This window comes from Palaemon carinicauda, chromosome 44 (assembly GCF_036898095.1).
Source record: "Palaemon carinicauda isolate YSFRI2023 chromosome 44, ASM3689809v2, whole genome shotgun sequence".
Lineage (NCBI taxonomy): Eukaryota > Metazoa > Arthropoda > Malacostraca > Decapoda > Palaemonidae > Palaemon > Palaemon carinicauda.
The window spans coordinates 40,807,403-40,820,469 of record NC_090768.1 but is presented as its reverse complement, the minus strand read 5'-3'; the positions used below and the strand labels follow the sequence as shown (position 1 = coordinate 40,820,469).

At 43.6% G+C, this 13,067-nt stretch overlaps 1 protein-coding gene across 1 annotated transcript in view; it reads right to left on the bottom strand.

Annotated features, from left to right (window-relative positions):
* Positions 1-13,067, bottom strand: part of LOC137634530 (RNA-binding protein 48-like) — a 55,243-nt gene that overhangs the window by 27,346 nt on the left and 14,830 nt on the right. The window contains exon 2 of the mRNA XM_068366981.1: positions 536-701. Coding sequence (XP_068223082.1) covers positions 536-692 — 157 coding nt within the window. The 5' untranslated portion in view covers positions 693-701. The remainder of the gene's footprint in view (positions 1-535; positions 702-13,067) is intronic.

Here is a 13,067-nt window from a genome sequence, read left to right as displayed (position 1 = left end):
TATTTCGGTTACGGAACAAATGAGCATTCACTGGCAAGAATATTCTAAATAAATCAAAGGTCATTGGACAATTTTTCCCGCCAACCACTTTAGCATCATAGGCTTATCCAGCAAGATGACAGTTTGGCATCTTGAAGACACAATAATGTGATAAATTGTCAATATAGTAAGAGCCCTCGCCTCCCATCTCCTTGGATTAAATCGTTGATTTCTCATTGCCCCGTGACAGTAGTTATTCTTTGAATATTTTTATTCATAGCCAATTCATGCAATGGTTGGCAAAACTTATGACACAATTTCAATACCAAAGTATGATTAGCAAAATTTTCATAAATCAGCTGGATTACTATCATGAGGACACAATGTTTCTCAAGCAAAAATAACTGTCTTTAGAAGGGCTATAGTTTGACTGTGATCATTCAGTTACCTTCCACATGCTGCTCAATCACTGTACACACTGCAGATGTTTTAATGACATATTCTACACAAGTAATTACTATAAAAAGAAATAGCAAGAATTAAAAGTTCAACTTACTTTGTTGTTTATCACTCTTCCCAGAAACGTGATTCCTTAAGGAAATGGGAAGTATGTTGGTAAAAGGAAATGGATGGCGACAGGGTCTTCTCCCATTCTTTGGCCGTACCCCATTGACCAAATACTGCGCAGTAAGCATATAAGGAGTAAGTTTCATCTTGAGCACCTATATTGAAATAACAGAAAATCAAACGCTATACATTTTTCTTAAAATTTTCAACTTACAAATAATACGTGGTGTAGGATTAAAATGTTATTTTGATAATAAAATAAATTTTTGAATATACTTACCCGGTGATTATAATAGCTGCAACTCTGTTGCTCGACAGAAAAACTCTAAGGAAAAAATTCGCCAGCGATCGCTACACAGGTAGGGGGTGTACTTCAACAGCGCCATCTGTCGTCCAGATACCCAGTACTCATTGTAAACAAAGAACTCAATTTTCTCCTCGGTCCACTGCGTCTCTATTGGGGAGGAAGGGAGGGTCCTTTAATTTATAATCACCGGGTAAGTATATGCAAAAATTTATTTTATTATCAAAACAACATTTTTCAATATTTAACTTAGCCGGTGATTATAATAGCCGATTCACACCCAGGGGGGTGGGTAGAGACCAGCAAATTATGTTTACATCATTATGAGCTAAGAATTTTTATTTCATTTTAGAAGTTATCAAAATAACAAAAACAAAATAAATAGGTACCTGGTAAGGAAGTCGACTTGAACAATTAAGTACGTCTTCCTTACGGAGCCTCGCGATCCTCTTAGGATGCTGAGCGACCCCTAGGATCTGAAGTATCAAGGGTTGCAACCCATACAACAGGACCTCATCAAAACCTCTAATCTAGGCGCTTCTCAAGAAAAGACTTTGACCACCCGCCAAATCAACCAGGATGCGAAAGGCTTCTTAGCCTTCCGGACAACCCAAAAACAACAATAAAAACATTTCAAGAGAAAGATTAAAAAGGTTATGGAATTAGGGAATTGTAGTGGTTGAGCCCTCACCCACTACTGCACTCGCTGCTACGAATGGTCCCAGAGTGTAGCAGTCCTCGTAAAGAGACTGGACATCTTTAAGATAAAAAGACGCGAACACTGACTTGCTTCTCCAATAGGTTGCGTCCATTATACTTCGCAGAGATCTATTTTGTTTAAAGGCCACGGAAGTAGCGACAGCTCTAACTTCATGTGTCCTTACCTTCAGCAAAGCTTGGTCTTCCTCACTCAGATGTGAATGAGCTTCTCGTATTAACAGTCTGATAAAATAGGATAAAGCATTCTTTGACATAGGCAAAGATGGTTTCTTAACTGAACACCATAAAGCTTCTGACTGGCCTCGTAAAGGTTTAGTTCGTCTTAAATAGAACTTAAGAGCTCTCACAGGGCACAAGACTCTTTCTAGTTCATTTCCAACCATATTCGATAAGCTTGGAATATCGAACGATTTTGGCCAAGGGCGAGAAGGTAGCTCGTTTTTGGCTAGAAAACCAAGTTGTAGAGAACATGTAGCCGTTTCAGATGAAAATCCGATGTTCTTGCTGAAGGCGTGAATCTCACTAAGTGTTCTGTAGATTAAAGGGTAGTTTGTTAACAGTACTACGTAAAGGGAAGGTTTTAAAAGTCTGAATATACATGTTATAATCTCTCTCTCTCTCTCTCTCGTAAATTATCATTCAGTTGACTCTTTTAGCTGTGGCTAAGCATACCAGGAAAAGTGTCTTTAAGGTGAGATCTTTAAGGGAGGCTGATTGTAGCGGCTCGAACCTTTCTGACATGAGGAATCTTAGTACCACGTCTAAATTCCAACCAGGTGTAACCAAACGACGCTCCTTCGTGGTCTCAAAAGACTTAAGGAGGTCCTGTAGATCTTTATTGTTGGAAAGATCTAAGCCTCTGTGACGGAAGACTGATGCCAACATGCTTCTGTAACCCTTGATAGTGGGAGCTGAAAGAGATCGTTCTTTCCTCAGATATAAAAGGAAGTCAGCTATTTGAGTTACAGAGGTACTGGTCGAGGATACAGATACTGACTTGCACCAGTTTCGGAAGACTTCCCACTTCGATTGGTAGACTCTAAGGGTGGATGTCCTCCTTGCTCTAGCAATCGCCCTGGCTGCCTCCTTCGAAAAGCCTCTAGCTCTCGAGAGTCTTTCGATAGTCTGAAGGCAGTCAGACGAAGAGCGGGGAGGCCTTGGTGTACCTTCTTTACGTGTGGCTGACGTAGAAGGTCCACCCTTAGAGGAAGAGTTCTGGGAACGTCCACTAGCCATCGAAGTACCTCGGTGAACCATTCTCTCGCGGGCCTGAGGGGAGCAACTAACGTCAACCTTGTCCCTTCGTGAGAGGCGAACTTCTGCAGTACCTTGTTGACAATCTTGAACGGAGGGAATGCATATAGGTCTAGATGTGACCAATCTAGGAGAAAGGCATCTATATGAACTGCTGCTGGGTCCGGGATTGGTGAGCAATATATTGGGAGCCTCTTGGTCATCGAGGTTGCGAAGAGATCTATGGTTGGCTGGCCCCATGTGGCCCAAAGTCTCTTGCATACATCCTTGTGGAGGGTCCATTCTGTTGGAATGATTTGTCCCTTCCGACTGAGACAATCTGCCATGACATTCAAGTTGCCTTGGATGAACCTCGTTACTAGCGAAATGTTTTGACCTTTTGACCAGGTGAGGAGGTCCCTTGCGATCTCGTACAACGTCATAGAGTGGGTCCCTCCTTGCTTGGAGATGTACGCCAAAGCCGTGGTGTTGTCCGAGTTCACCTCCACCACTTTGCCTTGAAGGAGAGACTTGAAGCTTTTCAAGGCCAGATGAACTGCCAGTAGCTCCTTGCAGTTGATATGCATTGTCCTTTGACTCGAGTTCCAAATTCCCGAGCATTCCCGACCGTCTAATGTCGCGCCCCAGTTTATGTCCGATGCGTCCGAGAAGAGAACGTGGTTGGGAGTCTGAACAGCCAGGGGCAGACCCTCTCTGAGGCTGATACTGTCCTTCCACCATGTCAGGCAAGACTTCATCTTCTCGGAAATGGGGATCGAGACCGCTTCTAGCGTCTTGTCCTTTTTCCAGTAAAAAGCTAGGTGATATTGAAGAGGACGGAGGTGTAGCCTTCCTAACGACACGAACTGTTCCAGGGATGATAGGGTCTCTATCAGACTCATCCACTGCCTGACTGAACATCGTTCCTTCTTCATCATGTTCTGGATGCATAACTGGGCTTGGCTTGTTCTGGGGGCCGACGGAAAAGCCCGAAAAGCTAGACTGTGAATCTCCATCCCTAAATACACAATAGTTTGGGATGGGACCACTTGAGACTTTTACAAATTGACAAGGAGACCCAATTCCTTGGTCAGATCTAGAGTCCACTTTAGATCCTTCAGACAGCGACGACTGGAAGAAGCTCTTAGAAGCCAGTCGTCCAAATAGAGGGAGGCTCGGATGTCCGCTAAATGAAGGAATTTGGCTACATTCCTCATCAGCCTCGTAAACACAAGAGGAGCTGTGCTTAGGCCAAAGCACAGGGCTTGAAACTGGTAGACAACCTTCTCGTAAACAAATCTCAGAAAAGGTTGGGAGTCTGGGTGGATGGGGACGTGGAAGTATGCGTCCCTTAGGTCTAAAGAGACCATCCAGTCTTCCCTTCTGACCGCTGCTAGAACGGACTTTGTGGTCTCCATGGAGAACGTCTGCTTTGTGACAAAGACATTCAGCACACTGACGTCTAGCACCGGCCTCCACCCTCCTGTCTTCTTTGACACCAAGAAGAGACGGTTGTAGAAGCCCGGGGATTGATGGTCCCGGACTTTGACTACCGCTCCCTTTTCTAGTAAGAGATACACCTCCTGTTTCAATGCTCGTCTCTTGTCTTCCTCTCTGTACCTGGGAGAGAGATCGATGGGAGACGTTGCTAGAGGGGGTTTTCGTACAAACGGGATCTTGTACCCTTCTCTGAGCAACTTCACAGATTGTGCATCTGCGCCTCTCTTCTCCCAGGTCTGCCAGAAGTTCTTGAGTCTGGCTCCCACTGCTGTCTGAAGAAGCTGGCAGTCAGACTCTGCCCTTAAAGGACTTGGTTCCTTTCTTCTTTCCACGTCTCCCTTCGGCACGAGCACCTCCTCTGCTGGAGGCTCTGCCACGAAAGGGCGGAATAAACCGGGACGCTGGAGTGTCCATCCTTGGTCTAGCTGACAGGGTAGGCAAAGGGGTGGCTTTGCGAGCAGAGGACGCAACAAGATCGTGATTATCCTTCTGTATCAAAGAAGCAGCAATCTCCTTAATCAGGTCCTCTGGAAAGAGGCACTTGGAAAGAGGAGCAAACAGAAGTTCGGATCTTTGGCAAGGTGTAACTCCAGCTGACAGGAAAGAGCAAAGGTTCTCACGCTTCTTGAGGACTCCGGACACGAAAGATGCAGCAAGCTCATTAGATCCGTCACGTACGGCCTTGTCCATGCAGGACATGATGAGCAAGGAAGTCTCCTTCTCTGTCGGAGAGATCTTTCTGCTTAGAGCTCCCAGACACCAGTCTAAAAAGTTGAAGACCTCGAAGGCTCTAAATATACCTTTCAAAAAGGTGGTCCAGGTCCGAAGATGACCAACATATCTTAGAGCGTCTCATGGCTAGCCGGCGGGGAGAGTCTACAAGACTTGAGAAGTCGCCCTGGGCAGAGGCAGGAACTCCCAAGCCGAGAACTTCTCCCGTGGCATACCAGACGCTCGATCTAGAAGAGAGTCTAGCAGGGGGAAACGTAAAGGCTGTCTTCCCTAGACTCTTTTTGGACTGCATCCATTCTCCTATCACTCGTAAAGCTCTCTTGGACGAGCGTGCGAGGACGAGTCTAGTAAAGGCAGGCGAGGATGACGGCATACCTAAAACAAACTCTGACGGAGGAGAGCGCGGAGCCACAGACACAAACTGGTCCGGAAACATCTCTTTGAACAGTGCCAAAACCTTCCTAAAGTCCAAAGAGGGTTGCGTAGACTTAGGCTCGTCCAGCTCTGAATGTGGTTCATCTATGTGTGCAGCACCATCATCATCAGAAAGTCCCTCATCCGAGTATTGAGGAGGAAGCGGCAATGGAGTAGGTAACGGCTGGTTAGCTGAGTCCGGTCGCACGGGTGCATGCGTGACTGAGCCGGACGCAACGTCATAGAACTGTTGCCCAGTCTGTGAGCTGGCAACAACCATAGCAGCGCGGGGAAGCACAGCGTCTACTCCAGACTGTCTAGCCTGATGTGGGTGAGCAGTGGCAACCACACTGGGTTGCGGAGGTTGACGCACCGCGTCAAAACAAAACAACTCTGACAGTTGTTGTACCTCACGAACGTCAACGGAAGGCTCCGTGCGTCGCTGAACGTCAACATGCGGCTGGCAGGGCACACTGGAACGCATGGGTGGCGGAACTCTCTCAACTGGAGTGCGCAAGAAGGTCGCCTCAGCGTCCACAGGACGCACAACCGAGCGTGTGGGTGGTTGTAAGCAAGAGGCTGCACTAGCTGGAGCGGCAGCAACCTTCTCCGCACGCAAGTCCTGCATCAGAGACGTTAATTGGGACTGCATGTCTTGCAGCAAAGACCACTTAGGGTCTGCAGGAGCAGGTGCGGCGACAGACGGTGTAACTGTCTGAGGCAGTACCCAGTGGCTACAGCTGGGCCGTTGGACTTGCGCGGAAGGGACCGACTTGCGTTTTAATGGTCGTGAGACCTTGGTCCATTGTTTCTTGCGAGAAACACCTTCCGAAGACGAGGAATAAATGGGCTCTCTCGTCTTTGTGCGGCAGGGGCGATCTTGGGAAGATGCACCCGATACCACGGAGGGAACGTCTGTTCGCTGATTAAAGCCTCTCGAACCCATTGGTCGTACGACATTGCTTCTCCCCTGGACTTGGGAGCTTGCAAGAGGTCCCGGACTAGGAGGACGACAGGCACGAACAGACGAACCCTCAAGCGCAACACTATCCACAACACTATCACTCACTTTACCACTTCCCACTGCACTTTTACACTTCAGCTCCTTGACGTCCGCCATGAGCTGGTTACGGTCACTAGCCAGGGACTCAACTCTCTCACCCAGAGCTTGGATGGCACGCATCATATCAGCCATCGAAGGTTCCTGAGTGCCAGAAGGGGGATTAGGAGCAACCACTACAGGGGAAGGAATAGGTTGTGGGGCATGAGGAGAGGAAATGTCAATAGAACGAGAGGAACTTCTCCTAACTCTATCTCTCTCTAGCCTACGTGTATACTTTTGGAATTCGATAAAATCGAATTCCGAAAGCCCAACGCACTCCTCACATCGATCTTCCAATTGACAGGTTTTATCCCGACAACTGGAACAAACAGTGTGAGGGTCGATAGAGGCCTTCGGAAGACGCCTTGAACAGTCCCTAGCATTACACTTCCTAAATTTTGGGACTTGTGAAGGGTCAGCCATTTTGAATTGGTCAAAGGGGAATTCAAAAACTATCCAAAGTCATCAACAAATAATCCGTAATCAAAAAAGGAATGCAAGGATTTTTGAAGAGAAAGCCTGCACAGCGAAAGCTCAAAACTAGAATAGTGTACTTCACCAAATAGTTGTGAAAACAAATCCAGTTAGCAACAGCGAATTAGTAGGTCTTGCCGGTAGCACGACAGAGAGAAAATTGAGTTCTTTGTTTACAATGAGTACTGGGTATCTGGACGACAGATGGCGCTGTTGAAGTACACCCCCTACCTGTGTAGCGATCGCTGGCGAATTTTTTCCTTAGAGTTTTTCTGTCGAGCAACAGAGTTGCCGCTATTATAATCACCGGCTAAGTTAAATATTGAAAAATAATCATTAATGCATATTCAGAATTGATAAAAATCAGAACTGCACGATATATCTGGATGTATTTTGTGTAACATAATAAAACACATTTATAACAACAGTCATAAATAATGCTTATCAAGAGGAAATATATTTCAAGACCATTTGGTCTTGCAAGATTTATCAGAGAAAATAAATGTGTTGCTACAAGACGAGCAACTGCCAATCTATACTTAGTCATCAATGCCTAAAAACACCAGTACTTCAATGTTTAACAAATATAAATTTATACATATAATATACATAATACATGCCCACAATGGTTTTCACAGTCCTGTTATGTTACTTCGTCACAACAAGGGAGTGTAAACTATAAAACCGTTTTAGTTTAGTAACTTGGTTATCTCTAATGACCAGGAAAATTACAACCATCATCAAGATCCAGACCAAGACTGTAGGTATGACTAAATAATGTAATAATAATGGAAAATTCAATGACAATGGCCATGGCTAATAATTGAGGATGAAAAGATGTGGAGTCTCGACAGCTGTTCCTACATTCTTTAATTAACCAAAACACTGAAATTTTAAGAGAGCTGGCCTCTTAACTGCCAACAAAATAACATACATTCATAGGGAATTAGAATAACCTATATTTTTTCAAACCTGTAAAAGCCTTTTTATCTCAATTTTTCTAAGCTTGTGAACTTTATAACAAGATTGTGATAATAAGAATCAAAAACAACTCAGAATTATAACATGGAATGGTATTTCTAATCAAAACAGCAAAATCCAACGATGATAACAAGAACTGAATATACTATACAATGAAGAAACTTTATAAGCATTGGTTTTATTTATTATTATCATTATTAGAAGCCAAGCTATAACCATAGTTGAAAAAGTTGAATGCTAAAAAGCCTGGGAGTCCAAAAGGGGTCTCCAGTGAAGTACAGAAAAATTAAAAGTAAAGAACACATTATTCACGATGAAGAAAAGTATTGCAATAAAAGCATAAACATGACTATATTTAAGAGTGGTAATAAGCAATGGTTTTAAAAATAAAGATAAAAATTAAAGAAAAGTCAGCTTCTTGATAAACCAACAAGCATTTTTGGTCATTTATGTCTGCTCAACATGCAGTTTGCAAAAACTGACAGAAAAGTGTGCTTAAAAGTATATTAAGCAGAGAACTCAAACCCATGACAGTGGAAGGCAATGTCACAAAGACTATATTATTTCTAAATTATCTTTCACCTAGAACAGCTATAAATAACTGTTATAAAAGACCCTTTACCATTTTCATGAAAACAAATAGCCAGTGAACACTTGCAAACTTAAAAGAGTGTAATCAGTATCATTTTTTCATCGAAAGATGTGTGAAGGTGTAAAGAATGTGGCGTTGTGAAACCAATAACATAAGACTTATGAAATATATGGAAGGAAATAGTTCTTTATAAATTATTTTATTTAGTGTAAAAAATCTGTAAAAATTAGTATACAAAATCTGTAGCTTGAAGGAGGTAAACATGATGAGCATTGGGTAAAATTCATTGAAATAATTCCAGACTATTTGATACATGCCTTGGCAAATAAAAGTTGTACCTAGAGAAACATTTTACATAAAACTGTCTGGTCAGTACTTATGTATCACAATGGGAGGGTAATGCCTTGCCCCACTTACTACTGTACCTACAATGACAGAGTCCTCATATAACACCTCAATATCAGCTACCTCAGCTAGCTAGAGAAGAATGACGTTTCAGAGATCCTTAAGTGACCCTTCCTTTGGTATCTATGGACTTGGAAAAGAGTATATTTTGCCAATTTACTTCACCATAGCACTCCAAAATACACAAGAGGCATGTTTCAACACGTCATTGGGTCGAGTTCTGTATTTGTAACATTTATAATGGTCATTCTTGAAAACAGAATATTCAGAAGAGAAGATGCATCTTTTGCATGTTACTTGATCAGCCCTAATTCAAAATGTAATTGCCTCTGCATACATCTTGAATGTATCAGTTACTATACAGACCATAATGATTATATAGCCAGATTACTCAGCTTTCATCTTATGTAAATTCAGGAACTATACTGTAGTATACTGTATATCATAAATACTGAGGTCTGTGTCTTGTATAGACCCAACAGGCTACAATAGCACTTATATAGTAAACACAAAATTAGAAAGACAACATAGACATGTAAGTGTAATATACAATTTGCTAGCATGAGAATACAGCACTATCATTATTCATCCAATCTTAAATTAAAATTAATACTGTACTCTGGTGCTGAGGCAATCTTTCATTGTAAACCAAGTATAAAGGACATATTGACAAAATAGAAGCACTGGTCAACAGCTCCATTACTATTCCTCATCATACATGAAATGGCTAAATAATGGCCCCCTAAGGTTATCAAAGTAGTGGCCTTTTCTCTTTCTGCATTGACTTTTTTTTCTTAGCATACACTGATATCTTACGATCATTTCATTGTCTTAAATATGTATTCTTATGAATCAAGGTTTCATAAAGACTGTGAAACATAGTTTGTTTACAAAAGTACACATAGGAAAATGTTATTTTCCTTAGTAAAATAAATTTTTGGATATACTTACCCGATGATCATATAGCTGCATCCCTGCTGCCCGACAGAAAAAACCTACGGGAGGAATACGCCAGCGATCGCTATACAGGTGGGGGTGTACATCAACAGCGCCATCTGTCAAGTAGGTACTCAAGTACTCGATGTCAACAAAGAACCAATTTTCTCCTCTGTCCCACTGGTTCTCTATTGGGGAGGAAGGGTGGGTCCTTTAATTTATGATCATCGGGTAAGTATATTAAAAAATTTATTTTACTAAGGAAAATAACATTTTTCAATATCAAACTTACCCGATGATCATATAGCTGATTCACACCCAGGGGGGTGGGTAGAGACCAGCATTACAAGTTGACATTATGGGCTAAGTATTCCGTATTTCATTTTAGCAGTTATTCAAAATAACACGCATAAAATAAATAAGTACCTGGTAAGGAAGACGACTTGAAAAATTACTCTGCCTTTTTAAGTACGTCTTCCTTACTGAGCCTCGCGATCCTCATAGGATGCTGAGCGACTCCTAGGAGCTGAAGTATGAAGGGTTGCAACCCATACTAAAGGTCCTCATCAAAACCTGTAATCTAGGCGCTTCTCAAGAAATGATTTTGACCACCCGCCAAATCAAGTAGGATGCGAAAGGCTTCTTAGCCTTCCGGACAACCCAAAATTATTCCAAGAGAAAGATTAAAAAGGTTCTGGAATTAGGGAATTGTAGTGGTGGAGCCCCCATCACTACTGCACTCGTTGCTACGAATGGTCCCAGAGTGTAGCAGTTCTCGTAAAGAGACTGGACATTCTTAAGATAAAAGACGCGAACACTGATTTGCTTTTCCATTAGGTTGCGTCGAATATATTTTGCAGAGATCTATTTTGTTTAAAGGCCACGGAAGTTGTGACAGCTCTAACTTCGTGTGTCCTTACCTTCAGCCAAGCTTGGCCTTCCTCATTCAGAAGGGAATGAGCTTCTCGTATTAACAGTCTGATAAAAATAGGATAAAGAATTCTCTGACATAGGCAAAGATGGATTCTTAACTGAACACCATAAAGCTTCAGACGGGCCTCGTAAAGGTTTTAAAATAGAACTTAAGAGCTCTTACAGGACATAATACTCTTTCTAGTTCATTTCCAACCATACGATAAGTTTGGAATATCGAACGATATTGGTCAAGGCTGAGAAGGCAGCTCGTGTTTGGCTAGAAAACCAAGATGTAGAACAAGTAGCCGTTTCGGATGAGAATCCGATGTTCTTGCTGAAGGCATGAATCTCACTGACTCTTTTAGCTGTGGTTAAGCAGATCAGGAAAAGAGTCTTAAAGGTGAGATCTTTCAGGGAGGCTGATTGAAGTGGTTCGAACCTGTCTGACATAAGGAATCTTAGAACCACGTCTAAATTCCAACCAGGTGTAACCAAACGACGCTCCTTCGTGGTCTCAAAAGACTTAAGGAGGTCCTGTAGATCTTTATTGTTGGAAAGATCTAAGCCTCTGTGACGGAAGACTGATGCCAACATGCTTCTGTAACCCTTGATAGTGGGAGCTGAAAGAGATCGCTCTTTCCCCAGATATAAGAGGAAGTCAGCTATTCGAGTTACAGAGGTACTGGTCGAGGATACAGATACTGACTTGCACCAGTTTCGGAAGATTTCCCACTTCGATTGGTAGACTCTAAGGGTGGATGTTCTCCTTGCTCTAGCAATCGCTCTGGTTGCCTCCTTCGAAAAACCTCTAGTTCTCGAGAGTCTTTTGATACTCTGAAGGCAGTGAGACGAAGAGCGTGGAGGCCTTGGAGTACCTTCTTACGCGTGGCAGACGTAGCAGGCCCACCCTTAGGGGAAGAGTTCTGGGAACGTCTACTAGCCATCGAAGTACCTCGGTAAGTTATTCTCTCTCGGGCCAGAGGGAAGTAACTAGAGTCAACTTTGTCCCTTCGTGAGAGGGGAACTTCTGCAGTACCTTGTTGACAATCTAGAACGGAGGGAATGCATATAGATCTAGATGAGACCAATCTAGTAGAAAGGCATCTATAAGAACTACTGCTGGGTCCGGGATAGGTGAGCAAAGTATTGAGAGCCTCTTGGACATCGAGGTTGCGAAGAGATCTATGGTTGGCTGGCCCCAGGTGACCCAAAGTCTCTTGCATACATCCTTGTGGAGGGTCCAATATGTTGGAATTATTGTCCCTTCCTACTGAGACAATCTGCTAAGACATTCAAGTCGCCTTGGATGAAACTCGTTACTAGTGAAAAGTCTAGACCTGTTGAACAGGAGAGGAGGTCACTTGCGAACTCGTACCATGTCAGAGAGTAGGTCCCTCCTTGCTAGGAGATGTACATCAAAGCAGGGAGTTGATCGTGTTCACCTCCACTACTTTGCCTTGAAGGAGAGACCTGAAGCTTTTCCAGGTCAGACTTACTGCCAGAAGCTTCTTGCAGTTGAAATGCTTTGTCCTTTGACTCGAGTTCCATAATCCCGGGCATTCCCTACCGCCTAAGGTCGCACCCCAGCCTACGTCCGATGCGTCTGAGAAGAGAACGTGGTTGGGAGTCTGAACAGTCAGGGGAAGACCCTTTCAAAGGTTAATAAAGTCCTTACATCAAGTCAGACCAGACTTATCTTCCGGAAACCGGGATCGAAACCGCTTCTAGCGTCTTGTCCTTTTCCAGTGAAGAGCTAGATGATACCGAAGAGGACGAAGGAGTAGTCTTCCAAGTGACACCAATTGAACCACGGATGACAGTGTCCTATCCAGACTCATTCACAGCCTGACAGGGCCGTGTTCCTTCTTCAGCATCTTCTGGATGGATAGCAGGGCTGGGGGTTGAAGTCTTGTTCAGCCATGTCCTCATCAGAGGGTTCCTCATCCGAAACTGATGAGGAAACGGTAACGGAGAGGGCAACGTCTGACTCGCTGAATCCGGTCGCACTGGTGGATGCGTGACGGAGCCGGACACAAGATCATGGTACTGCTGCACAGTCTGTGAACTGTCAACCATGGGGACGCGAGGAAGTACAGCGACAACCCGAAACTGTCTAGACTGTCTGGGTTGTGCAGACAACCCCTTATCGGGTTGCTGAGGTTGCCGCACTGCGTCACAACAAGTCACCTCTGCTGGTTGTTGAACGTCTTTCT